We start from the raw sequence: 25,322 nt of genomic DNA on the forward strand, positions 1-25,322 counted from the left end.
CCTCCCCCCCCTCCACCACCCGGCGTCCCTCCTGCGCCCGTTGCTGCATCACCAGACATGTCTGCAGTCTTCGCTCAGCTGAACCAAGGCGACGCCGTCACCTCCGGCCTCCGCAAGGTCGATAAGTCCGAGATGACGCACAAGAACCCCAGCCTGCGTGCGGGCTCAACGGTTTCTGAACGCCCAAGCTCTCAGGGTAGCATTTCCCGCTCCAAGTCACCTGCCCCGAGCAAGAAGCCCAAGCCGGAGAGCATGCGTGCTCGTAAGCCGCCGCGTAAAGAGCTCGAAGGCAACAAGTGGCTCCTTGAGAATTTCGATAACCCCGGTGGAATCATCGAGATCTCCGCTCAGCAGAATCAATCTATCCTAATCAGCCGTTGCAACAAGACAATCGTGAAGGTGAACAACAAGGCCAACGCGATTTCCATCGATAACTGCAACGGCCTTTCCATCATCGTGGACTCGCTTGTCAGCAGCCTCGATGTCATCAAGTCTCCCAAATTTGCTCTGCAGATTGACGGTGTCGTGCCCACTCTTCTGCTTGACCAAGTCGACGGTGCGACTATCTACCTTGGACAGCAGAGCTTGGCTACCGAGGTCTTCTCTAGTAAATGCACGGCTGTCAACATCATGCTCCCGCCTAAGGAGGGAACAGATGAGGATACCAAGGAGTGTCCCGTTCCAGAACAGATCAAGTCGTATATCAAAGATGGGGTCCTCGTGAGCGAAATTGTCGAGCATGCAGGCTAGGTAAGGTGCCGGTTCGTTTGAATATAATCCTGGATATCTATCCTGGCTATAGATTAGGACATTTGGACCATTCGAGCACACAGGTTTCAATCTCATATCATCTTCATTCTGTATTTAGATAAGATTGTAGATAAAATAGCATAATCGAAGAGGCTTGTAACAGTCTTTGCCAGAAACATCACCAAGCACTACCGGTACTCATTATACTATCTGCATCCAGAGAATGTTGATGAAATCAACAATGAAGAAAACAACCATGTGAACAGCCCGAGGAAGCTATTGCCACTTTGCCAGACGCCGAAAGCCAAAGTAGACCTCAAGGTTTATGCTGAATCGCCAAGATAACGGATTAATAGAGGATTTGAAAGCCTATAGACTCCCAACATCCACGACTGAGACAAGCCACATGTCAGTGCGTAACATGAAGATGAAAGTGAGTCTGACGCTGATACTGAACAAGGAAGGTTGAAAGTAAAATTGACTGCGAGCGTAATGACAAGGATGGGTATATTGCGTGGTCCCTGAGCGCCTGGTCTATTGCGTTTAGTCTGAGTAAGCAAAGACAACTGAAGATCCGAAAGATGCCCGCATCTTGTGATATTGTACTGTGTCGTTAGTCAAGGCTGTTGCTATGTGCAAATTTGGCCAAGCTAATCATGGTGAGGTCAAATTGGATAACAAGAAAGGAAGACGAATAATTTGGCAGAAGGGGAGAACAGGTTATACCGATGGAATACTGCTTCAGAAGGAGGAACAGGCGCCGAAAAAGAGATCCAGAGTCGCAGGTGTTGCATCGACAACTCAATTCGGAGCTGAAGACTCATGTTTTTGTACGTCTAGCCCTCTCAGCCTCTTCGCGAGCAAACTTTCCCCGGCTTCAGATACGCCAGAAGAGCTGTATGGAAGACCACCATATCCGAGATCACCCCTGCTGAGTTTACGATAAGTCCTGACTTCAGTTGCATTGTTGTCAGAAGTACGCTGCGGAAGCGGGGTTTCCCTAGGGGACGGGATGCGCTGGAAAGGATGAAGTCTCATCTCGTAATGATGCTTTGCAGTAGCTGCTTCATCAACTGAACTGATAAGAGGCATCGCGTGACAGTGTGAAGTATGATGAAAATAAGAGCACTCCCCTGCCGCATGAGAACCTGGTAATGAACCCAGATCCGCAGCGATTTTCGTGTACCCTTTCGCCGCTTTTGAATGTATATTGGTAGCGTTAGTGTCACGGACTGGTTTGTATGGTGTATACCGAGGATCGGGGTGTTGTATCTCGTTTCGCAACTTTTCTTTACCGTCAGGCACTCGATTTGCAAAGACAACACGAATACTCGAGTAGAGATAGAAACGACCCTTTGAAGGACAACAGATATTCAAGTGGATCAAATAACGTAGTATAGGTTTGTCTTTGGGATCTTCAGAAGCGTTCAAAGAAGCCTCCGGTCGATCAGTGCCGAAGTTCTTCCTGGCGGACAAAGGCATATCAATTATGGGACCTGCTGAGTAACTTCTTTGGCGTATGAAAGTTTTGGTGCCAGGCTCCATTTCGCTGAGATCGTAAGGTACAAGGAAGAGTTTGACAGCTGTCTTGTTCGGATTCTTGATCATAATTTGCAGCTGGCCCTGTTGTGGTATACGATAACATCCGCCTGGTGGGCATTTGGGTGAATCGGCTCGTCGATTTCGCTTCTCCCTCATGCGCAGGGCTTCCTGGGTCTGATACTCCGATCCGACGCCAACATCAGTTCTTTGGTCCTTGGATGTACCAGCAGGGCTTTGGTGATGCCGGTGGCGGCGAGTGACGTTTGAGCTATCCTTAGGCAAGGAATTCCCGAGATCAATCATACCCACGTAGGGGCTTGGATTGTCGTCCGAAATGGAGCGACCCTTTCCGGAAGTAGGATAACTGTAAAAGACCGCAGGGAATGGAATTGTGACGTGTGGTGGGCATTTGAGATTCGACTTGCACTTTCCTTTGCCCAGCACACCAATTTGGGCAGTGAAGTCGAGTGGTTTGGACGGGTTCATTGACATCCTCCCGCGGAGAATCGACTCCTCGTAGGATCCTACCAATGGCGCATGGGTCTTGCAGGAGATTTCACCGGCGAGCGAGGGTCTTCTGGCTTTCCAGGACGGATGTTGGACTGATGAAGCCAGTTGAAGACTGTACGAAGAGGCCAATGATTTCCGTGGTGGATGCGCTTGGAACGAGAGTGAATTGTGGAAGGTTCCAGGTGAGTGACCAGTGTTAAGGTTAATCACACGTGGAGAAGGGGGAGGCGAATCCTGAAGATTCCGAAATGTCTCTGGAGGCAGTGTGCGACGGCGACTGACTTTATCCGAAGCTGAATGATTCTCGCAGTACTCACTTTTCAGCGAAAAGTCCAGATCAGTGTTATTTGCTTGGTAAACCAAAGGACTCGTTGGAGCTTTCAGGACGTAGCTGGAGGAGAATGAGCCCAAAGACGGTGCTCGTGAACGCAGACCTGGGCTCGTAGCCTCTTCTTGCTGATGTCCCGATTCCTGCCCTCGGAAAGGCGTGGAAAAGACAGGTGTGGTAAACCAGGGCGTGGTCGGAGATGAGCTTAATTGAGAAAACTGTGCGAGAGGACGGTATTTGGGATGGGGAGACCGCGGTGCTTGTTGCTGGCTCTGATCCTGAGCAGTGCCTTCTCGAAAGTCGCCAGAATGCAGGGCTGAGCGAGGGCGTTGTATCTCGGCCGGCGAAGCAAGTTCCTCTGGCTCCTTCTGGTCGTCCGTATCCATAAAATCCCTGAATGAATCTGTACGCTTCTGCGTCCGTGGATATTCGTCAGATGTGCATGGCTTGAGAGGATGCGAATCGGCCTCTCGAGACTAAATTCGACAATACTTGAATCAGCAAGACACGGGAAAGGATGATCACACAATCGCGGGACTACATTATATAGTCGAATCTTGGAACGTACCATATGATGCTGAGTCCAGGCAGAAGCATCGGCGCTTTTGATATACCGTATTAACTCCTCCCGATCGCTTGCTCGCAACTTCGAAAGACTGGGACTCGACATGTAGCTTTCATTAGAAACATCCGCACTCCTCCCAGAGGAGTGAGGCCTTTGGCTGTCCTCATGGCTGCGAACCCACGAGGAAGAGCCATCTTGCTGCTCGACCTCTTGGGGGTGGTCATCCGACCACTGGTCATAGAACCGTTGACGATCAGGGTCTTGAAAGATAGGCATGGTCACCGACTATCGCAACTCCCAATTAAACCAGATGAGAGGTGAATCATCGCAAATGAAAGCGACCAGAAACAGCAAGGATTCCACAGAGAGTATTACACTAAGAGCAAAGTGAAAATACGGAGTAGTTGCAGTGGTACGACGGGAGTGGTGGCGGTCCCGATAAGGACGGTTGAAGTATGACTCGCTCAAAGGGGCCAACCATGGAAGGAAGAGGACGGGATGAAAGAGCAAGGCTAGGACTTGAGAAGGAAAAAGAAGAACGAGAAATATGAAACAGCAAAGGATCCACTGAAGAATGGCAGACGAAGCGAAGAGATGCTGGCCTGTGGTTTGGTGGAGGAGGAGACCGTCGGCGACTCGGCGGAGGAGCATGAATCATCATCAGCATCATCGTTTGTATCGTTTGACCGGGATTTTTCTTAGTATCGTCATCATTCTTTTTTACATCCCCGCTCTAGGGCAAACTTGGTTTGATCTATCAAACACTATCACTTCTGGACTTGTTGGTCATTGAGGATCTCACTCAAATCCAGTCAGAAACAAGTGCCACCGACTATCTATCAGTTGCTTGGGAAATTTCACCTGAAAATTTCCCCTTTCGGTATCTCAAAGCCTGCCGCAACTACAATCACAAATTCCACATCACTTACCACGTTTAATATCGCAATTGTTGCCCGACACACCGCTTCGACTATTCTATAGTTTACGAACCCAGTCGCATCAATCATGGCCAAACGCTCTCGTGACGCCGATGCCAATCCCGAAGAAAAGCGGACCACAGAACCCCCAGTCAAGAAAAGGAAGGGCTTTTCAGTTGGGCCTGCAAACCTGCCTGATGGCACCTACCGTCGCAAAGGTAGATATCGCCTCCTGATGCTGCTCTCCACTGTTTTCTTACCCAATTCTCTTACTGATCATTCCACATAACCGCAGCCCAAAAAATAAAGTCCGACCTGATCCAAAAGGCCAAAGTAAAAAAGGCCTATGCCAAAATCAAAGCCGAGGAACTCGCATCAGCACCAAAACGACCCATCTATACGACCGAGGAACATGTGGAGAGTGAAAACCCCAATGGCGATAACGTCGTTGATCACGCCCCGGCGTCTTTGGAGCTACATCCAGACCGACAGGCCATGCTGAACGAGCCTGTGCCGGAACAACTACCCAAACCTGAACGGTCACAGGATTATAAACCCCGTGAACGTCGGAACAGAAGAAAACCTAAACCGTCTGCTTTTGCGAAGGAGTTGGAGATTGCGGAGAAGCGCAGGAAAGAGGCGGAGAGGCGCAGAGAAGAGCGGGAGTTTAGGCTGAAGGACCGCGAGGCGATGGCTAGGGCGAAGAAGCCTGCTACGGACGGCAAAAGGAGATTGGGTCGGGAGAGCAAGGTGTTACTCAACCGGATTCAGCGCATGGTTGGTTAAACGTAGAGACGAATTTTGCACATGGAGATGGAAATAGAGGTTGTCGAAAAAAGTCTTCTGTTCTATGATACCCATTAGATATGTCTCTTACAGTTACTTATTGACCTTTCTACGCAACTGCTTGAACCTTGCAAGTATTATACCTTCAATATTCAGGATGATCTCTAAGCTGCTTTATGTCCTGTTCCACTTCTGGGTTTCTTGAAGCATGCGAATTCACCCTTTGTCCTCTCCCTAAGCCGCTTCAGTATGCTCCTCATTTCGCCAAGCTCTGATTGAAGCCGAGCCCTGGCTTCGTGTGTGGTCCGCTGATCCAGTTCCACATATATCTGGCTTTGCACAGTAGATGCTTCCTCCGTGTAGTACTGTGACAGGGTTTGCGCGATAAACTCAGTATCAAGGGTTGCCTGCATCAGTGCAGCAAGGGTATATGAAGGTCGTGAGCTGAACGCATTTAGGAGAGACGTGGAGATTTGTGTCAGCAAGTGTGTGAGGACCATGGTCAGCAACGGAGATGGCGCAGTGGGTGATAAACGACTCGCTCCTGAGGACACACTAGACGGAATAGTAGTCGAGATCTCCGTGTGGACAAGCACAAGCGTGAGCAAGGCGCTATATACATAGGGGCGTACTTGCTCTGGGCGAGCACTGGACGGCTCCCATTCAGGGTCAGTAACGCCGTTGACAATCATAGTATTCAACTTGTTGACTGTTGGCTTGGTGTACGATTGGAACAGGCGGTCATCGATCTGACCCAGCACGTCGCGAATAGTCTTGGCTTCTTCGGTCAATTTCACAGAAAATGCGGTCTCGAAGTTCGTGACTAGATGTGGGACGAAATCTGCCTGCAGGGCTTTGATATTTGACAGTGTGAGCAGTATCCGCACGTTCTAACACATGTTAGCCGACACTGTTCAGACAGAAGCGGGCTGAGAGAAGGACTTACCCTGTCTTGAGAGTCCACAGCATCCGCAGCCAAAGTAGGCGACGGGGAATCAGGACCATTAAGTTGTGCCGCACACCCGGCGAGGATCCATTCGCTGTCCTCTTCTAGAACGACGGGATGTTCCGCGTTCTCCACGAGACCGCTCAGCGCCTTGTAAACGCTGGATACAAATTGGGTGCGGACCATCTGGAGCAGCTTGGCAGGGGGTTGCGTAACGACATCCACGGCCCCTGATTTTGCCATGGCTTCCGAGATGTAAAGTATTTTTTGCATCCTCCCAAGAATTGCACTTTCAAAGGCCACAAATAGCCCAGGCATCTTTGTCAGATCCTTCCTCTCAGGATCGCGCGTCCAGTCTTCCAGCATTTTGCAAATCTCCGCGTCTTTGCCCCAAGCCGCACATGCAACCCGGACAGAGCGCTCGCGAGCAATGCTCACGAGGGACTTGAGGAGATCATGAGTGTGACCCACGCTTGCTACAGGATTCAATGCGGCCATTTCGCTCGCCGCGGTGCCAATGACGATCATGAATTGGCCGAGATAGTGGACACCACTGAGTGAATTCGAGAAGGGCGGCCAGAAGGCATAGTCCTCCCAAAACTCCCCGCGTTTCGGCGTGGGTAATGGCATGTTCTTTGGGTCGAGTTTGAAACGTGATTCTGTGGGAGTCACGCCTCGGCTTATCGGGCTATTCGGAGTTGCTGGTGATATTGGAGACGTCAGGAAGGAAGCATCATCCAGAGGCGCATCGGCGAACAACGACAGCACATTTTCGCGAATCAGGTCAACCAACTCCACGACACCGTTCTGTAGCTTCCTGGTCTCGCTTTCGGAGAGCCGGTGATGTCTGCGACTTTCTCCTTCGAACCCAGCGGGAAGAAGCTTTTGTCTGGAACCGTCAATGAAGGATTGTGCTACTTCCCAGAAATCAAAAACTTCGCCGAGTAGCCCACCTTGCGATGCCAACAACTTGTTCAGATACGCTAGAATACATTCCCAGAGCTCGACTACCTGATCAGTGTCCAGCACACCTTGCAGATCCGCTGATTCTTCTCGTGGTGCCAGGCGGAGATACGATGCCACAGCTTTGGGCGTAGGCTTATCGCCGCCAGCAAGCCGGCGTCGGAGGATCTCAATTTCCATCTTGCAGCGTCCGCAGAAGGCGCCGATCTTAGTCTTGAGGAAGTCGTAGCGGCTGAGAAGCCACACCCAAATAGGGTTGTCCTCCACGCCCAATTCCAGCAGAGCGCCGATCAGCTCCATATATTCTTCGACGGTCCCGGCCACAGTGGCCGTGGTTGATGTGGTAGGCGCATCGCTGAGACGTCTCCACAGATCGCGCTTGAACGCCTGAATCTGATGGTCGACATCTACCCACATCCGACCCATGGCGAGGATAGTGTGCGTTTCTTCGTCTGTCAGAGATCGCCCACTGCTGGTTGCCTTATGTGCAATATGCTTAGCGCTCTTGGCAAGCGTTCTTGCTTTTGTATATTGTTCGAATACAGAGTCGTAGTCCCTCTGCTTTATAGACTTCGAGAGAAGCCCACCGATCTCATAGACATCCCGGTGCTTCTCCATCGTGTCGACTACTGACTTGAGCATCTGTTCTCTCTCGCGCCCGCCCAACGCCGGACCCCAGACTTCTTCAGCTTTGACGGAGGCCTCCAAGAGTGGGACCCGTATTCCCTTCATGCCATAGTCGCTTTCCTTTGTTAGAGCATTCTTTCCGGGTCTGTCGTCCGCAGGAGGCGCGCTTCGCGAAGCTCCGGAAATGCTTCGAAGATGTCCAGCTGACCTACGATGTGACTGAGCCAGTGGTACATGATTCTCTTTTCCTTGGTTTCTCATCTCCGTATAGACGCTATCGATTGTTGCCTTGGCCCGTACAAAGCGCTCGAAGTTCGCCTCGACGAGGACTTTCAGCGACGCCGATTTCTGGTCAATAGATTTCGAGAGGAAGTCGAGTCCTTCGAGCAGTGACTCAATAGACGCATCGGAGTGAACTTGGGAGAGGAAAAGGGCGGGGGAGAACGAGGTCGACGAAAGCAAGAACCGGTTCCGTAAGCGGGTTTCATCTTCTAACGATAGCCCTCGTTTCTTTAGCATCTGAAGGACGCTGTCGCCGGACCCGAGAGGGTCAGGTTCATCGACCTTGGCAAGATTCTCCCTCGCATTGCTGCCTTTGAAGGACCCAAGGCTGACGGCCTTACCGCTATGACTGCGTTCGAGGGCGAAGTATCGGGACCTCCTGGCTCGCGAAGGAGTTCGGTCCAGAGTTTCGTCGTCGGAAGGTTCATTCTGATCGAGCTCAGTAGGCCATTCCTCAGGATAGGCCGATGGGAGGCTATAATAATTCGCAACCTCGACGTCTGTCATGCTGGTATATCGCCAAGGCTAAGGGTTGAAGGGGGGGCGGTAGATCAGTTGCTAGACCTCGTGCTAGACGCATGCAACTGCAAGGGTGAGCAATGAAGGCACAACACAAATTGAGACAGCTTACAGGTATCATGACCCTGTAGATAAAGAGAAAAATTACCTTAAACCTTCGTTTAGTGGAGCTGCATGGCCCATATATGGTTTATCTAAGGATAGCTGTTGACTGTGGTCCAACCGGAAGCGTTATCTAATCTGAACGGTAGATGATCAGTGGTAGAGCGACTACGGCAGACGATAGCGAGCACAATAGTCATTTGAGTTCCATCAAGCATTATGACTTTTATGATACACGTACGGAGTACTCCGTAGAGAAATTGATATATTATGGCTTGAGATAGTAAATCATCTACAAGAATCAACAGACAGAAGAATACATAATAAAACCACCAGGAGCAAATTGCAAGCCTACCTAACAAAGTAACCATGATGTCAAGGAAGCAGGAAATTTGCATCACCGTTCTGCGCATAGTCCTCTAGGTACAGGAGTACTGTGCCTGAAACATCAATCATACACTCCGTGAAGGAATCTATCACATGAAAAACAATGTCTCGTCCGTGGTAAGAATAGACAAACAGAAGTGAACCGCCTAATGCCTCTGTATCTGAAGCTGTAGATGTACTTACAGGAAGCACAGAGTACCGCCCACGTGTCAAACCGGGTTAGGAATAGCGGCTTCCCGAACGGGGCAGTCGGTCCGGCCGCACCACTTGCGTAGTTGATACCTCAGGTTGCAGTGCTAGGCTGGAGGAGACTTTGAGTGGTGCTTTCGGGTTACCGGGATTGTTGCAAAAGACCCTCCCGTCTCTGCCTCCAAGTTCCCGCACAAGTGACCCGCCACCGCGTAGTATTCTTCTTCTTCTCTCTTCCTTCCCGTCTATCTTCAATTCAATTCCTTTCCTCTCAAAAACCTGAACGTCCGCTGTTAACCTGGGGACCTATCACAATGATCTCTGCCAGAAATTTCGTTGCCCCGGCCCGCCAATGCCTGCGGACAACACGTGTGTCTCCAAGCTTTGCTTCACCTCTATCGCAGGTAATGCGCGACCTTCAGACGATCCTGTTCGACTTTACTCAATCGCGGGACTGACCAAGCTAATGTCTTCATCTAGCTGCGCGGTTACGCCTCAGCTGCTGACGAACGGGTCGCCAAGTTCAAGGGACAGAAGGGTCCTGATGTATGTCATGCCTCGATCGACTTTTTTTTTTCTCCTTTCCTCTTCTGGCCCGGTGACATCCGCCGCCGCTTTATGGAATATTCGATCTTCCAGCAGCCGTTAAGCATTACATCTGAGGAAGATGAGAATACTGCAAGGATTCAGGTCTGACGATGTTTGGTTGGTAGGGAAAATACACAGTCACACTGATTGAGGGTGACGGTATCGGTCCTGAGATTGCGCAGTCCGTGAAGGATATTTTTGCTGCCGCAAAGGTAAAGCTCGCTCTTCCCATTCGCTTGCGCGCCGGAGAATTGAGTACTAAGTTAGTTGTAGGCCCCCATCAAGTGGGAGCCCGTCGACGTTACTCCCATCCTGAAGGACGGAAAGACCGCTATCCCCGAGGAAGCCATCAAGAGTGTGCAGAAGAACTATGTCGCCCTCAAGGGTCCTCTTGCTGTTCGTCAACCTCTTGCCCTTGCGAGCCACAGAGATGCAGTACTAAGACGAAATCATATAGACTCCCGTCGGCAAGGGTCACGTTTCCCTCAATCTTACTCTCCGTCGTACTTTCAACCTGTTTGCGAACTTGCGTCCCTGCCGCTCGGTCGCGGGTTACAAGACTCCTTACGACAACGTCGATACTGTTCTGATCCGTGAGAACACCGAGGGTGAATACTCTGGCATTGAGCACGTTGTCGTCGATGGTGTCGTCCAGAGCATCAAGCTCATCACCAGAGAAGCTTCCGAGAGGGTTCTCCGTTTCGCCTTCCAGTACGCTCGTTCGGTCAACAAGAAGAAGGTCCGTGTCGTGCACAAGGCCACCATCATGAAGATGTCCGATGGTCTGTTCCTCAACACTGCCCGCGAAATCGCCAAGGAGTTCCCCGATATCGAGTTTGATGCTGAGCTGCTGGACAACTCTTGCCTGAAGATCGTTACCGATCCCACTCCTTACAATGACAAGGTCCTCGTCATGCCCAACCTATACGGTGACATTCTGTCCGATATGTGCGCCGGTCTGATCGGTGGTCTCGGCCTCACTCCTTCCGGTAACATTGGCGACGAGTGCTCGATCTTCGAGGCCGTTCACGGCTCTGCTCCCGACATTGCTGGCAAGGGTCTCGCAAACCCTACTGCTCTGCTCCTGTCCAGTATCATGATGTTGCAGCACATGGGTCTCACCGAGCACGCTGCTCGTATTCAAAAGGCCACTTTCGACACCCTCGCTGAGGGCAAGGTATGTTCAATCCCGAGAGACTCTGATTCGTTCTATGGATCTTTTCGGATGCTAACGTGCTATATCGCAGACTCTCACTGGTGACCTGGGAGGCAAGGCCAAGACCCACGAGTATGCTGAGGCTATCTGCAAGCGCCTGTAAGGGACTTGGCGTTGAAATGTACTATTCCCTCAAATGTCCCACCTTTAGCTCATGAACGACCCTAGATCTCTTTTATATGTACTTAGATGTACTTAGTAAGATGCCACTTATACCGAAATTCATCCTTTTTGTGCTCTCATACAATCTGGTCTCACTGGTCGCCTCTGTACTTACAAGCAAGTGGTACACCCAAGTGGTCGACGACGGACTTCGTGTTCCTCATTTGAAGATTATTTCCTACTCGCCAGATCCAGAGTGAAAACGATCATAGTAGTACAAACGTCATAGCTTCATTATCATACACAATCTCGCCGAACGCCTGCTCCGAGCTTTTCAAGGTATCAAAAATGCGAATCGTGTCAAAAGACGAAAGAAACCCCAGGGAGCTGAATGTCTAGCGTCGTCGACCACCTCTTCTGGTTCCAGCTCCCCCACCTCTGCCTCCCTTTTGTCTCGATTTGCTTGTCTGCGCACGTGTGCTCCTTGTAGTCGGAGAGCCGCCCGTGTCTCCCTCCGCCTCGTCCTCTTCGCTGTCGTCTTGCGCCCCATCTGACCCTTCCTCGTCGCCTTCATCATTTGCCCCGGTCTCCTCGGAACCTGCGTCTTCTTCCCCGGTGCCTGATCCTTTTCGAGATTCGATCTCGACCTGGAGTCTCGTCGAACGGGTGCCTCGCGTTCCTTGGCGAGCGCTGCGGGTTCCTTTTCTGCCTCGTGATGGAGCTGGGGACGAGCGTGGTTCTATATGAAGAACCGAAAACGAGAATTAGAATCATGTGAGTATTCTTAATAAGAATTCCATACCATCCGTATCCGCTATTGTACTGCCTCTTCTGGACTCTGCTTGTGCACTGGGATTAGGTGACGCGGATCCCTCCATCGCTAGTCTCCTCTCGAACATCAAATCGCCGTATTCATCCTCGGGGAGTTCAAATGGGCAATAGAAGTCTTTTGATCCGTCGGGGTCATCGGAGGGTTCTGTAATCAACGAATCTTCCTAGATCGTTATAAACATGTCAGCGCCGCAATTGAAGCAGGAGGCGCGCGCCTGCCATGACGTACACGTTCATCGAGCGCAGGCAAATTGTAAAGTGTTCCTAGCTTCTTCCATATTCCTGGTATCCGTGTGTGCTCGCAATTCGATGGTGCGTAGCCCTGGCTTTTCATGAAATCGGAGATTGCTATCATACGGAAGTGTTTGTGCATGCCTGGATACGCACCGCTTAGTTTGTTTTTTATATATTGTAGTTGTAGACCATTGACAACATTGAGTAAGAGATTTGTTAGAACGTACCAACTGGCTTCCATTTGACAATTCCCTTCAGCAGTGCTGTCTCCTGCTCATCTGTCCAGGGATCCGCTACTAAGTCGTGTCCATTGTCTAGTTTGCCTGCGCCCTCACTGGCAGGTGTATCGGCGGCCGGCTGCGCAGTTTCGGCTTGAGGATCAGTAAGCTTTGGTTTCTTTCTAGGCGGCATTATAATATAGCTCTGCCTTGAGGCAGACAGCGAGCTACCGAAGGCAGTCTGGGCAATAAAAATTCAGTCTGGTTAGATCGGATCAGGTATGACGATGCGCGGAACAGCTTCTTGCGCTTTGGAATGCCTAACAAATGGTGGCCCGAGCGTTGGCTGGGGGCAGGAGCTAGAGCGCTTCAAGCTTAGTGGCATGTGATCGCGCGCCAACAACGCGTTAAGGCTCAAGACGCTGATAAGAAGTCGAGTAGGTATCATCTATGCAGGAAATGGCACGGCATGGATGACGATGGATCAGGGCGAGTATGACACGGATCCGTTCTCGAGTGATAGTTTGTGGAGGCTCTCCAATTTTACCTTGGATTCTTTGCAGCCGTCGGATTTATTCCAATGGAGTGAGAACCTACCTGGTGCGTTCTACACATGAGCACTTACTTGGCGCGAATCACGGACAGCTGACAGGTTCTCTCGAAAGATCTAAGTGAGAGGCTCTTTAAGAGCACTCTCAACCTACGCGCGGAAGATGCAGATCCATTACCCCAGCTGGATAATCTCAAAGGACATAACTTTTTCCTCTTCGACCAGCCGGTAGAGTCAATAACGGATGCGTTCAGTGATACCCAAGTAGATGAAAATTTTAGCCACCAGGACGATGATATCTTTGAAGCTGAGTCAGATAGTATCTGGACGCTTGAAAGCTTGGAAAACGCTACAATTCCTGAGATTGCGCTGAAGTCATGGGAGAGGTACCATGATCGATCGTCTCTCGAGCCGACGTCCGCTTATTTCAGCGAGTCCGGCGCGAAAGGCTTTGATGCAGCTTTGGCACGCCAGTACTCCGAAAATGGATCTAAAGACGCGGGATGTGTGGCCCGGAATGATGTCTTCTTCCATGCTCTATTCAGGCTTGGACTCGGCTGGAGCTCCATGTTCTTCCGTTACAATAAGCAACGGAAAAGGTTCGAAAGGGTATCCGACAACATCCGCGTTTCTGGAGTCAGCCTCCCCGTTGTCAATGGTCTGACTGAGAACATACTTCGCTGTGGTACGGCTATGTACAACATAAGGGACTTTGCGCGCCGGACTCGGATCAAGCCCAAGGAATTCTCTGCTCGATCTGCCTTTGCCAGTGCTGCCGCTGTGATTATCTACACCCTTGAGAAGCAATTGATTAACTATTCCAGGGAAATTTCATCACTCGTTCAAATCATGACACTTTTTCAGCGGTGTGGTGAACTGGTTGGTGCGCTATCGAACATGGTCGAAGCAGTTCAGAAAGCTGCGTCAGATGCTCATGTAATATCTGCTGTCATTGAGAAGGCGGCCCATTTTTCTCAAGCTTTCGGCTCCATGGAAAATCTTTTCCATGAACTTGTTGCGCGTGTGATTGCACCTTGGCTCCATTACGTGGAAGCTTGGGTTGGCCTGCGCACTGAGACACCAGCCTTAGTGGAAATGGCTGCGAAGAGTGAAGGCTTCGTAGCGGTAGAGCGATACGAGGGTAGAGCAGGTTCGAAAATTGCGAAAACAGCAACTTTGCAGTACCGTTACCAACCTGAGCAAATGCCGACCTTTATTCCCGCGGAGCAATCTGAATGGATATTCGAGACCGGTCGAAGCTTACGGCTACTCCGACGATACCATCCTCAACACCCAATCGCAAGGGATGCAATCCTTCGCAACGACGGTCCAAATTTGCGCTGTGCAGGAAGTTGGTCCGACATCGAGAGAATACAAAAGAAAGCCCAACAATACGAGGCTGAACTCCGCTCGGAAATCCTCAGATACAGCCGGGGCCAAAATTCGGGGCAAGTGAGGAATGACAAAGGACTTGCAGAAGAAGGTATGCAGGAGTCTGGTTCTGCCGGGGACGATCAAGCTATCTTTGGTGCTTTCGAAATCTTCGATATCGATGATTCCAAGCATACGACCGGGTTGCTGGCGAATGACTCTTCGTTAAAAAACGACGAACTCGGACCATTGTTCGACACAAGTACGCTGGAGAGGTCTCAACCAGTTCACCCGCACAAAAGCGACTTTGGTCCAGAAATGATATCCGCTGTCTATCTTTCTCTGGTACCTCTACTATCCTCCCAAGCTTTACTCGTTGATTATTCCTGTCTCCACCTCTTATTCAAGGAACACAAATTAAGATACCACCTCACCCTGCAGTGGCGATTTCAGCTGTTAGGTGACGGCTTCTTTGCGTCGCGCCTCTCGCACTCACTCTTTGATCCTGAAATGGAGAGCGGCGAGCGTAGATCAGGTGTCGTACGGAGCGGCGTGCATACCGGTTTGCGCCTAGGAAATCGGGATACTTGGCCTCCTGCAAGCTCTGAGTTGCGACTGGTATTGATCGGCCTCCTCAGTGATTGTAACATGGATGAGCGTCTAGACAATTCAAGTAATGTCGAGTTTCTCAGGGAGCGGGAGCTTCCTGGTGGGTTGAGTTTCGCAATTCGCGACTTGACCAACGATGAGATTGTGAGATGCAAGGATCCGACTGCCATTGAAGCACTCGATTTCCTCCGTCTTCAGTATAAACCATCCGCAGTCCTGGAAACAATTATAACGCAACGATCCTTGGATCAATACGACCGCCTATTCAAGCATTTGCTACGCCTGATCCGCATGGTTTCGGTAGTCAGAGGCCTCATTCGCGATTCAACCGCAAGAAGCTCTCTTTCCGGGGATACACGGAATCTGTTTCAGAGATTCCGCATAGACTGCCAACATTTCATCCTTGCCGTGAGCGATTACTGCTTTCACATCGGCGTCGGCTCTACCTGGCAAAGTTTCCAGGATACCCTTGCGAGAATCGAATGCGGCCTTGAGCATGGCGACATAGACGGCGTTATGGAAGCAGCACACTCCGTTTCCTGGCTGAGAAGGTACCACGAAGATATCCTTGACCAGATGCTCTTCGCCCTTTTCCTGAGCAAGAGACACACCGAGGCGGCCAGATTGCTTGAGAAGATCTTCGGGACGATTCTGACATTTGCTCCGCTGTCCCGGCTCGATGGGCTGGACGGTGTTCGCCACGAGAGCGAAGGTACAATTGCGCAACTCTACGGTACCTTCCGAAAACAGACCTCGGCCTTTGTCGGCTACCTGCGCGGGTTGGATGGTCTAAAGGCTTCATCCAAGTTCGCCAGCAGGTCGAGAGCAGAGCCAATAAGCGTTTTCGAGCATCTTCTGGTGCGATTAGACATGAAGCGGTACTACTGACCGACGTCAACGCGAAAAACCACATGAATACGATCAAACTCGGTCGAAGTTGACGTGTTGCCTATTTCAAACCAAGGCCACCGCTTTACTCATAGCCAGTCCTTTGTCAAGCAATAATCAACCAAGTCAGCACGGTATCGAATGCTGTTTGCATCACGTTGAACAGTGTCCTTAACGGCCTGAAACGCATTTTACATAACCACATTCTGTGTTCAGCTACCTAGAAACTTTCGGAGATTTTCCAGCCCTCGGATAGGGTGTAACGTTTGATTTGCTCCAATGTGCGAATATCTAGCAAGTATCTCTATTGATATGACATAATCGATCCAGTATACCTCGTTATTCCCCAAATGATTGTCCATACATGCAGTCCCCGAACGCCAGCCTTCTGTCCAGTAATCATGATCGCTATGAAAACAGTCGCAGCCATTCTATACATGCTAGAAGATATGAAGATTTGACCCTTTCCACCCTTGGGCTAGAAGAATCGTCTTGGCAGACTTTTCCATCGGCTCAGGCCCGCAGATGAGCACCATGCTCTCATCGTCAGGCGCCGCAAACTCCTTCAGAAGTGCTTCACCGATGCGTCCTCTCCGGCCAGTCCATGTGTCTGGTGCTTTGCTGAGAGTATGTACAATCGTGCACTTGTTCTTATCTGACGTTTCAAACGCATCAAGCTCGGCTCGACACAGGATATCCTCTTCTTGTCTGTTCCCAAAGAGGACAACGCACGATGTGGGATCTTGCGGGTCTTGCATCACTGCGCGGAGAACTTGGAAAATTGGGGTGATCCCGGTACCGCCGCAGATCATCTTGAAGGATTGTACGCGCCGCTCCTTGCCGCTGATGGTAACCCTGCCGTTTCCGAGATACTCGAACCGGCCTGTAGGGCCTTTGCACTCGATCATTGACCCCAGGGGAAGCTGGTCGAGGGCCATTGTCATTTTTCCGCCGGGTACGGTTGGCGTTGGGAAGTAGACCTTGATGAGCACATCAACTGACCCCTCTTTGTTGGTATCGGAAAGCGGAGTGTATGATCGAATGATAGCTTCTTTGGTTGTGGGTTCTGGGACCTTGATCATCATATGCTGTCCAACCGGCAGGCCAAGTGTCTGCTTCTCGTGTTCCAATTCGAATGTGAAGATGCGTGTATCCCAGGAGACGTCCCGCTTTGCTGCAAGTCTCGCCTTCGTCCATGACCGTGGTTGGAGGAAGACTGCGCGAGGCTCGCTCGGTTCTTCTTCTTCGCCGGCTTCTTTGAGCGCCTTCAGGGACGCCTCGTCCATTGTGCCGACGTGATAGCCGGGCATCATTGCTTTCGCCGTCTCGCTATCTGTAATTGATGTCAGCTCTGCATTCTCCGAAGAAACAATTACATGGCTGCCGGAGAACTCACGGATTTCGGAAAAGTCCTCAGTCACGTCCAACCCGATGGAAGAGATGATACTCTGTGCTCCTCCCGGATGACCTTCAAGGAACGGCTTGCCGTCATACACTTCCCCCTTCACAATAAACCAATGCGCGCCCTCCCCGTTGTTTTTCTTGAACTCTTCCAGATTGATCATCCGATTCAAACCTTCCTTCTTCATGTTGATCTCCTTCACAGGTTCAGGTTCTACCACTGTTTCCCCTTCTTCCCTCTCTCCCCAGTTGCCGTTGGTCAGATCGCCGCCAGCCTTTTTGACGCGTTCCATCCAGCCGCCGGCCATGACAGGATGAGTCGGGTGTTCAAACAACAAGGTCCCATTCTGTTTTGTGATCGTTACTCGGAACCAAGGATTGTTCATCATTCCGAGAACGGACCAGTACATGTCGCGCGGTTGAACGCTCATCGCTTCATCCATACCTCTCACTAGAATGGCGTCGCTAGCTTCCAGATCGGGCACAGGAATATCGAGAGACCAGAAACACCAGCAGTAACAGGTTTCACGCCAAGGCATATCGACTTTACCACCGAACAATTCGCCTTCAAAGTCGCGGTACCTGTCTTCAGCATACTGAATGTTCGCCAAACGCCAAGCTGCAGGACAAGTTAGCTCCGCTAAGAAATGCTGAAGATTTAATAGCATACATTTGCCTTTGTTCAGAGAGATCTCGACTCTAGTGACTCTTCGGCCTCCTCCAGCATATGCATAACCCTTGGCGGTGTAGGACGGTCCAGCCGTCGCAAGATCAAGGACTTCGTTGTGTTGAGGGTACGCAGCAGCAGAATTCACATTGAGATCATAAATGGCATAGCGTTCGTCGCGCCACCACATCGGATCTGAAGCAGCCATTTCGGGAGAGACGGTCGTTCTGTTGGAAAGCTCAGCAGATGGTCATCGGAGGTGTATCGGTCCACTTACGGTAATACTCGGTTGTCATAGATGTGGTACCAGTTGTCACTGGGTGCATCAGTCAAGATCAGTTTCTTGATCCACTTCACGCTTCGACCGCCGATTTGACCAGGTACAACAGCTCTCAAGGGACGACCGTGATCCGGACGAAGAGGCTCGCCATTCATCTTATGCGCAAGCATGATTAATTTGTTGGGATCCATGGCCCAATTGAGTTTGACTGATGTCCCATAGTAGCCATTAGGCTATAGCAATGTCAGTGGACCAGAGAATGGCACGGTAATTCCAGGAGGAACACTGACCAGCTTATCTGCTCCCTCCATGCAGACGTACTTGGCCTGCCGCAGTGGCTTTCCATACCGCAGGACATCCGCTAGTAGGGGGCCGGTAAAAAGGGCTGTTGACAGACCAGCTGCTCCCCAAGAGAAACCCTTTGATTTTCGGACTGTGTTTTGCTCCTTGCGCCTGTTTCCAGCGCATACGAGTGTAATTGGCGCTGTGATCTGATTGAATTTCTGCAAAATCTGTCGAAAGTTCAAGACGACGGGTCGCTCAACCAGCCTTAACGGACAGTTAGTCCCCTCGGCACTTGAACAACAACATCGAACAATGTCACCTACCCTTCGATGCTGATCTCCCAGTTCGGAATATCCTCGTCGCGAACCAGAGGGACAGGCCCATGGTTTCTGACGTAGAAGAGTTCCGGTGATGTCAAGAAACCTTTGCGTGGGTTGTGAGCCTAGCACTATGCCAACTGGAGTAGAGTGAGCTTCAAGGGGCATCCTATACCTTCATTGAACAAGGTTGTCAGTGGAGGTTCGACATTGAATGGGTGGACACCCGTTAATCTGATGAGCCGGGGGTCTCGAGGAACATGATTGTCTGGTGTGCCCTTGTCTTGAGCGAGGATCTCTGTTGGGTTCGTGGATGGCGGCGGAAGGGGGATATCTGGCAGGTCGACGTTCGAGATCTCCTTGACTGCGATCTGGCCCGGTACTACCGAAAGGCTCTTCGGCAAGACCGTCTGTGACTGGACTTGGGTTATGGTCGCCATCGCTCTGTAAACTACCGCTAATGATGATGGTATACAAGGAAGAGAACATGGAGAACAGAGCAGACTCTTTTAGACTAAAAGTCCCTCAAGGATAGGGCAGACAGAAGAAGGCAACCTTAGTCAGGATGGAATGAATCAGGAAAATGAGGCAATAGGTTTCCAAGTGAGGAAGTCAGTAGTCAGACACATTCTCTTGACACAGAAATTGCCATATTTGCTGGTATAAACAAATGGCCTCGGAGAAAGGCTAGAAGTAGGCCTGGGACATGCATATGATGAAGAACTCCGCGGGATCTCAAGGTAGTAGATAGTGGCTAGGGAACAGCTAAGCCCTAAGCTACCACGGCATCTGCTCAGATCGCAGCGATCCCGACGATACAAATGAGAACTGGGTCTGGTATCCGCCACGGTATGACGGTGAGCTTCGAAGAATGCCACTTATCACGGGAGCTCTCGGGCCAATGTGGAGAGGAAAATCATGCGGCCTAGATTATTATTGACAAGGAAGCAATTGAAGCACAATGCATGGAATTAGGAGAGCCAAAAGACAATTGTTCAAAAATGAGGTCCATTCCTCCCATCCGCCACTGTGGGACGAACAGTAATGGACAATCCCAGTAGCGAGTCTAGCGACTATCCATCCCCAACAAAGTCGATCTGAAATTCATTGGGTTGAGGCAAAGGCAATCCTGCTTAGCTTCTGTGATCGGATGGCTCTCACTCGGCAGAGATAAGGCGTGACAAAAGGCTTGCTTAGAGCCTTAGGTAGACTCCGCGGAAATAGAGAGGGAGATCTCTTCCGTCCTTATCAGTCCACCGACGGAATTGATTAACCCTAAAGATACCTAAACAGACAAACTGTTGGCTCCGTGGATAATGGTGCAGAGAGCCAGTCTGTGCCCCTGTTGCACAGTCACTTCATGATCATGTTATGTCGTAGGTATGGCTTGACTCTCCGCGAATATCGGCGATTAGACTCGAAAACGTGTAGATGCAATCGTATCAGGGTTCGCCAATGACAATACATTATTAGCAGAAATAAAAAGCAAATGACTGGTCACCTTTCGTGGACGGCTAACTTGGCGAAGATCTGTAGGTTGTATATGAGCAGAGAAGTCCTCCGCGACCCCATAGATAGAGAAAGAGAGGAGAATCTATTCTGGTAATGACTTGTGGTCAATACTGGCATTGAGGCTTAGTCACAATGCCTTTGATCGACAGCTCAAGGAACAACGATGCTGTCCACAGCAGTATCAGCAACGGCATATCCTATGCGAGAGTCATCGAACCTGTCGGAGATCTGGATCATCGTCAAAATGATCCGAACCGACGACAAAAGATTGTGGTCGTCGGGTTGGGCATGGTGGCGATCTCATTCATGTATGTTGCCAGCTCGATGGATAAGGAACGATCTCAAGAAGAGTTGTCTGCTGACTACCGGTACCATCAATTAGTGATAAGATTGTCAAACAAGATGCAGAGAAACGCAAGTACGACATTGTTGTGATTGGCGAGGAGCCTCACATCGCCTATAACCGTGTCGGTCTTTCCTCATTTTTTGAACATCGCAAGATCGAGGATTTGTACCTCAATCCCAAGGAATGGGTGAGTACTTGACGACCAAGTATTCAGACCTACCGTCAAGCTAATACTAAGCTTCCTCTCTTCTATATAGTACGGATCGTTCAAGGACCGGTCATTCGATTATCACCTCAACACCAAAGTCACCGACATCTTCCCCGATCACAAGACCGTCAGAACTTCAACTGGCGACACCATCCCCTATGATATTCTGGTCCTCGCTACAGGCTCAGATGCAGTCCTCCCCACTCACACCCCTGGCCATGACGCCAAGGGTATCTTTGTTTACAGAACAATCCAAGACCTGGAACGTCTCATCGAGTTCGCTTCGAAACACAAGGGTGAAACCGCGGTCACTGTAGGAGGAGGCTTGCTGGGCCTGGAAGCAGCCAAAGCAATGACAGATCTCGAGGATTTTGGAAATGTCAAACTCATTGACCGCAACAAGTGGGTTTTGGCACGGCAACTCGACGGCGATGCTGGCACGCTGGTAACTCGGAAGATCAGAGAGCTTGGGCTGGACGTATTACACGAGAAGCGAGTCGCGAAGATCAAGACAGATGACGACAACAACGTGACTGGTATCCTTTTTGAGGACGGGGAAGAGATTAATTGCTGCTGCATTTGTTTTGCTGTAAGTCTCAATTCAAGCGCGCCATCGGTATTCTGCTAAATTTGCCTCTAGATTGGAGTACGACCCAGAGATGAGCTGGGACCTCCTGCTGGCATTCAGTGCGCTGGACGGGGAGGCTTTGTTATCAATGAAAGGTCAGTACACATTATTCTTTCAGATATCTAGTGCTAACTGACTCAATCATAGTTTACAAACTTCCATTCCCGATATTTATGCCATTGGCGAATGTGCTAGTTGGGAGAATCAGACATTCGGAATCATCGCACCTGGAATCGAAATGGCCGATGTGCTTTCCTTCAATTTGACCAATCTCGATAAGGAGCCAAAGAGCTTCAAGCGCCCCGATCTGAGCACAAAGCTAAAGCTCCTTGGTGTTGACGTTGCCAGCTTTGGTGACTTCTTTGCCGACAGGGATGGGCCTAAATTCCTTCCGGGGCGACGGCCGTCGATTGTCGATGGTTCAGTGAAGAGCGCTGATGGTGACAGAGAGCCAAATGTCAAGGCATTGACATACAAGGATCCCTTCGGCGGAGTTTACAAGAAGTACTTGTTCACTATGGACGGGAAGTACTTGCTTGGAGGTATGATGATTGGCGACACCAAGGACTACGTGAAATTGAACCAGATGGTCAAGAGCCAGAAGCCTCTCGATGTACCTCCCAGCCAGTTCATTCTCGGAGCTCAGAAGGACGGCGAAGAGAATGCCGATGATTTGTAAGTCCTGCGCTTGCATGCTGGAGAGGAATAGACGCTAACAGGAACACTACAGAGACGACGACGCTCAGATCTGCTCGTGCCACAACGTCACGAAAGGGGACATCGTCGAAAGTGTCAAGAGTGGTACATGCAAGTCTATTGGCGAGGTTAAATCGTGCACGAAAGCAGGAAGTGGTTGTGGTGGCTGTATGCCATTGGTGCAGTCGATCTTCAACAAGGCCATGGTGGACATGGGTCAAGAAGTATCAAACCATCGTATGTGTCTGACACAATGACCCTATTGATTTACTCTAACCAAGATATAGTCTGCATGCACATCCCGTATTCACGAGCCGATCTCTATACTGTAATCGCTGTGAAGAGACTGAAAACATTTGTTGATGTCATGCAGGCCGTGGGAAGGAAGCCGGACTCTCTTGGCTGCGAGATTTGCAAACCTGCCATTGCATCCATTCTTTCGAGTTTGTTCAACCAGCACATCATGGACAAGGAGCTTCATGACCTTCAAGAGACGAATGACAGATTCCTTGCCAACATCCAGAGAAACGGGACGTTCTCTGTGGTTCCGCGAGTCCCTGGCGGCGAGATCACTGCGGATAAGCTGATCACCATCGGTCAGGTGGCAAAGAAATATAACCTCTACTGCAAGATTACAGGAGGTCAGCGAATTGACTTGTTTGGTGCCAAGAAACAAGATCTGCTTGACATCTGGACGGAGCTTGTGGATGCGGGGATGGAGAGTGGTCATGCTTATGCCAAGTCGCTGCGAACAATCAAGGTACTGCCACCCGTGGCTGTTTATGTTTACAGGCTGACGTATTCTATCAGAGCTGTGTCGGGACTACATGGTGCCGGTTCGGTATCGGCGACAGCGTTGGAATGGCGATTCGACTGGAGGAGCGCTACAAGAGTGTTCGGTCACCTCACAAGCTCAAAGGAGCGGTATCTGGCTGTGTCAGAGAGTGTGCCGAAGCTCAGAACAAGGAGTAAGTACAAGGTCATTTTCAAACTGTGAAGGTCCATGCAGTTAGCTAATTTCTGTTCAGTTTTGGATTGATTGCAACCGAAAAAGGATTTAACATTTTCGTTGGCGGAAACGGAGGTGCCAAACCTCGGCATTCGGAGCTGCTTGCGAAAGATGTGCCTCCTGAGAAAGTCATTCCTATCATTGATCGATATCTCATCTTCTATATCAGAACGGCAGACAAACTTCAGCGGACTGCCCGATGGATCGAGAACCTCCCCGGGGGTATCAACTATCTGCGAGAGGTGGTTATTGATGACAAGCTGGGGATTGGAGCTGAGATGGAACAGCAGATGGAAGAATTGGTCAACAGCTACTTTTGTGAGTGGACTGAGACAGTCCGCAATCCTAAGCGACGCAAGTACTTTCAACAGTTCGCCAACAGCGGCGAGACTGTCGACACAGTTGAGATCATCAAAGAACGGGGGCAGCAGCGACCCACATACTGGCCCAAGGATTCTGCAAACGAGGACTTCAAGGGTCACCAGTGGTCGAGTCTGTCATGGCAGCCTGTCATCGAAGCCAACTACTTTTCAGATGAGCACCCGCAAATTTCCTCGGCCAACATCAAGCGCGGGGATACTCAGTTGGCTATCTTCAAGGTCAAGGGCAAGTACTACGCCACACAACAAATGTGCCCGCACAAACGCGCCTTCGTCCTATCTGACGGTTTGATTGGCGATGATGATGCGGGTAAATATTGGGTCTCTTGCCCTTACCACAAACGCAACTTCGAGCTCAACGGTGAGCAGGCAGGGAGGTGCTCGAATGACGAGAGCATGAACATCGCCGCTTTCCCCGCTGAGGAACGCGACGACGGCTGGGTGTATATGAAGCTGCCACCTGTCGAGGAACTAGATTCGGTTCTGGGAACCGAGAAATGGAAGGTGAAGAAGGGAGAAGCACCCGACCCGTTCCAGAAGGTCGACAAGAGATACAAGGGCATGAGAGGCAAGAAGGCGTCTGACATCAGCACGGGAGTGCCGACGACACAGGCAGCAAACATCGATTGGTAGCATGACTATGGCATACAGAACGAGGCGTACCGGCTGTTCTCAACATGGGGATTCGTTTTCTATGTTTGCACGTTTAACGAGTTGCACAGATATCCTAGTCTTTTAGTATACAATAGAATTGATTATGATCGAGAATATTGTGGATGTCATCCTTGCAAATGTCTAGAAGACTCTGGAGGGTTTATTGGATGCCTGAAATGGACAGGTTGACCTCCTGAGGCAGGAATGGCCTCAGCATTGGGGTAACAGTGATCACGTGCGGTAGCCATTTGCCTGGCAGCCTGACTGATTGGTTCACCGCTGATCACTTTCTTATCTCCCCGTTGACGCTGTCCCACAAAGAGACCTCGCACCTATCTACACTTTCCATCAAGATACCTTGGACTACGGTCGAGACAATTTCTAGCCTTATCTCGGTCCCACCGAGATCATCCACTTTTTTTGTCTCCATCGCTACCTTAAAAGGAGAGCATCTCTTCGTCACATTTCCGCGGAGCTCGTCGTCAGCCCTCAATTTTTCGGTCCATTTGTCTGGCTTCGTGTGAAGAATGATGTACCATGAGGCTGTGACACAAGGCAATACTGGCACTATCTCTCTCTTCCAAGCAGATGGGAGATTCTGAGGGCGTCATTATCCGGGAAATCGTCCAATGAGGGCCACTTTGGTTATCAACGCCTCCGGCTCATCCTCGCCCAGGGCGTTGACCTACCGAGCATTTCACGCGGGTTCTCCGTCCCTGGTTCCAGGTTTTTGAGGCCATTGTATTGATCAGTAGGTTCAAGATGGCTGCGGAATCGGCAAATACCAAGACAGACGCTATCGGCGTCCTCATATCAGGCGTTTCCGAATGAGGAAACGATGACTCCAGATTTGGCTCTTGTCGAGCCCTTATCTCTGCAATGCATTGGCTGGCGCGCGGGCTACCATGTGGCCTTTTTC

The 25,322-nt window shown here is 50.4% G+C and overlaps 9 protein-coding genes across 9 annotated transcripts; 5 read left to right on the plus strand and 4 right to left on the minus strand.

The window, feature by feature from the left end:
- Nucleotides 1–57: 57 nt before the first annotated feature.
- Nucleotides 58–750, plus strand: capA (adenylate cyclase-binding protein; the record flags this gene model as incomplete). Its single annotated transcript, XM_026753648.1, has 1 exon — nucleotides 58–750. One exon carries the CDS (start codon nucleotides 58–60, stop codon nucleotides 748–750), a length of 693 nt encoding a protein of 230 aa, XP_026613168.1.
- Nucleotides 751–1,551: 801 nt separating this feature from the next.
- On the minus strand, nucleotides 1,552–3,971 carry CDV56_100440 (uncharacterized protein; the record flags this gene model as incomplete). Its single annotated transcript, XM_026754059.1, has 2 exons — nucleotides 1,552–3,606; nucleotides 3,699–3,971. 2 exons carry the CDS (start codon nucleotides 3,969–3,971, stop codon nucleotides 1,552–1,554), a joined length of 2,328 nt encoding a protein of 775 aa, XP_026613169.1.
- Nucleotides 3,972–4,700: 729 nt separating this feature from the next.
- Nucleotides 4,701–5,398, plus strand: CDV56_100914 (uncharacterized protein; the record flags this gene model as incomplete). The annotated part of the gene is made up of 2 exons (XM_026754533.1): nucleotides 4,701–4,830; nucleotides 4,908–5,398. 2 exons carry the CDS (start codon nucleotides 4,701–4,703, stop codon nucleotides 5,396–5,398), a joined length of 621 nt encoding a protein of 206 aa, XP_026613170.1.
- A 164-nt stretch (nucleotides 5,399–5,562) lies between these two features.
- Nucleotides 5,563–8,723, minus strand: CDV56_101051 (exocyst subunit SEC5; the record flags this gene model as incomplete). The annotated part of the gene is made up of 2 exons (XM_026754670.1): nucleotides 5,563–6,288; nucleotides 6,345–8,723. The coding sequence occupies 2 exons, from the start codon at nucleotides 8,721–8,723 to the stop codon at nucleotides 5,563–5,565; spliced, it is 3,105 nt and encodes a 1,034-aa protein (XP_026613171.1).
- Nucleotides 8,724–9,727: 1,004 nt separating this feature from the next.
- IDH2 (isocitrate dehydrogenase (NAD(+)) IDH2) lies at nucleotides 9,728–11,320 on the plus strand (the record flags this gene model as incomplete). The annotated part of the gene is made up of 6 exons (XM_026755289.1): nucleotides 9,728–9,817; nucleotides 9,894–9,959; nucleotides 10,127–10,213; nucleotides 10,275–10,397; nucleotides 10,459–11,178; nucleotides 11,249–11,320. 6 exons carry the CDS (start codon nucleotides 9,728–9,730, stop codon nucleotides 11,318–11,320), a joined length of 1,158 nt encoding a protein of 385 aa, XP_026613172.1.
- A 394-nt stretch (nucleotides 11,321–11,714) lies between these two features.
- Nucleotides 11,715–12,795, minus strand: CDV56_101947 (uncharacterized protein; the record flags this gene model as incomplete). The annotated part of the gene is made up of 4 exons (XM_026755566.1): nucleotides 11,715–12,058; nucleotides 12,122–12,314; nucleotides 12,380–12,525; nucleotides 12,612–12,795. 4 exons carry the CDS (start codon nucleotides 12,793–12,795, stop codon nucleotides 11,715–11,717), a joined length of 867 nt encoding a protein of 288 aa, XP_026613173.1.
- An 88-nt stretch (nucleotides 12,796–12,883) lies between these two features.
- Nucleotides 12,884–16,020, plus strand: CDV56_102094 (tubulin gamma complex associated family protein; the record flags this gene model as incomplete). Its single annotated transcript, XM_026755713.1, has 3 exons — nucleotides 12,884–12,980; nucleotides 13,044–13,202; nucleotides 13,268–16,020. 3 exons carry the CDS (start codon nucleotides 12,884–12,886, stop codon nucleotides 16,018–16,020), a joined length of 3,009 nt encoding a protein of 1,002 aa, XP_026613174.1.
- A 440-nt stretch (nucleotides 16,021–16,460) lies between these two features.
- Nucleotides 16,461–19,410, minus strand: niaD (nitrate reductase NiaD; the record flags this gene model as incomplete). Its single annotated transcript, XM_026756202.1, has 7 exons — nucleotides 16,461–17,353; nucleotides 17,417–18,040; nucleotides 18,092–18,315; nucleotides 18,366–18,601; nucleotides 18,659–18,917; nucleotides 18,977–19,076; nucleotides 19,146–19,410. The coding sequence occupies 7 exons, from the start codon at nucleotides 19,408–19,410 to the stop codon at nucleotides 16,461–16,463; spliced, it is 2,601 nt and encodes an 866-aa protein (XP_026613175.1).
- Nucleotides 19,411–20,614: 1,204 nt separating this feature from the next.
- On the plus strand, nucleotides 20,615–24,382 carry niiA (nitrite reductase niiA; the record flags this gene model as incomplete). Its single annotated transcript, XM_026756701.1, has 9 exons — nucleotides 20,615–20,790; nucleotides 20,865–21,015; nucleotides 21,086–21,625; nucleotides 21,677–21,759; nucleotides 21,812–22,339; nucleotides 22,395–22,597; nucleotides 22,648–23,120; nucleotides 23,171–23,328; nucleotides 23,389–24,382. 9 exons carry the CDS (start codon nucleotides 20,615–20,617, stop codon nucleotides 24,380–24,382), a joined length of 3,306 nt encoding a protein of 1,101 aa, XP_026613176.1.
- Between the last annotated feature and the right edge of the window lie 940 nt (nucleotides 24,383–25,322).

The sequence above is a fragment of the Aspergillus thermomutatus genome (genome assembly GCF_002237265.1).
Source record: "Aspergillus thermomutatus strain HMR AF 39 chromosome Unknown NODE_138, whole genome shotgun sequence".
NCBI lineage: Eukaryota > Fungi > Ascomycota > Eurotiomycetes > Eurotiales > Aspergillaceae > Aspergillus > Aspergillus thermomutatus.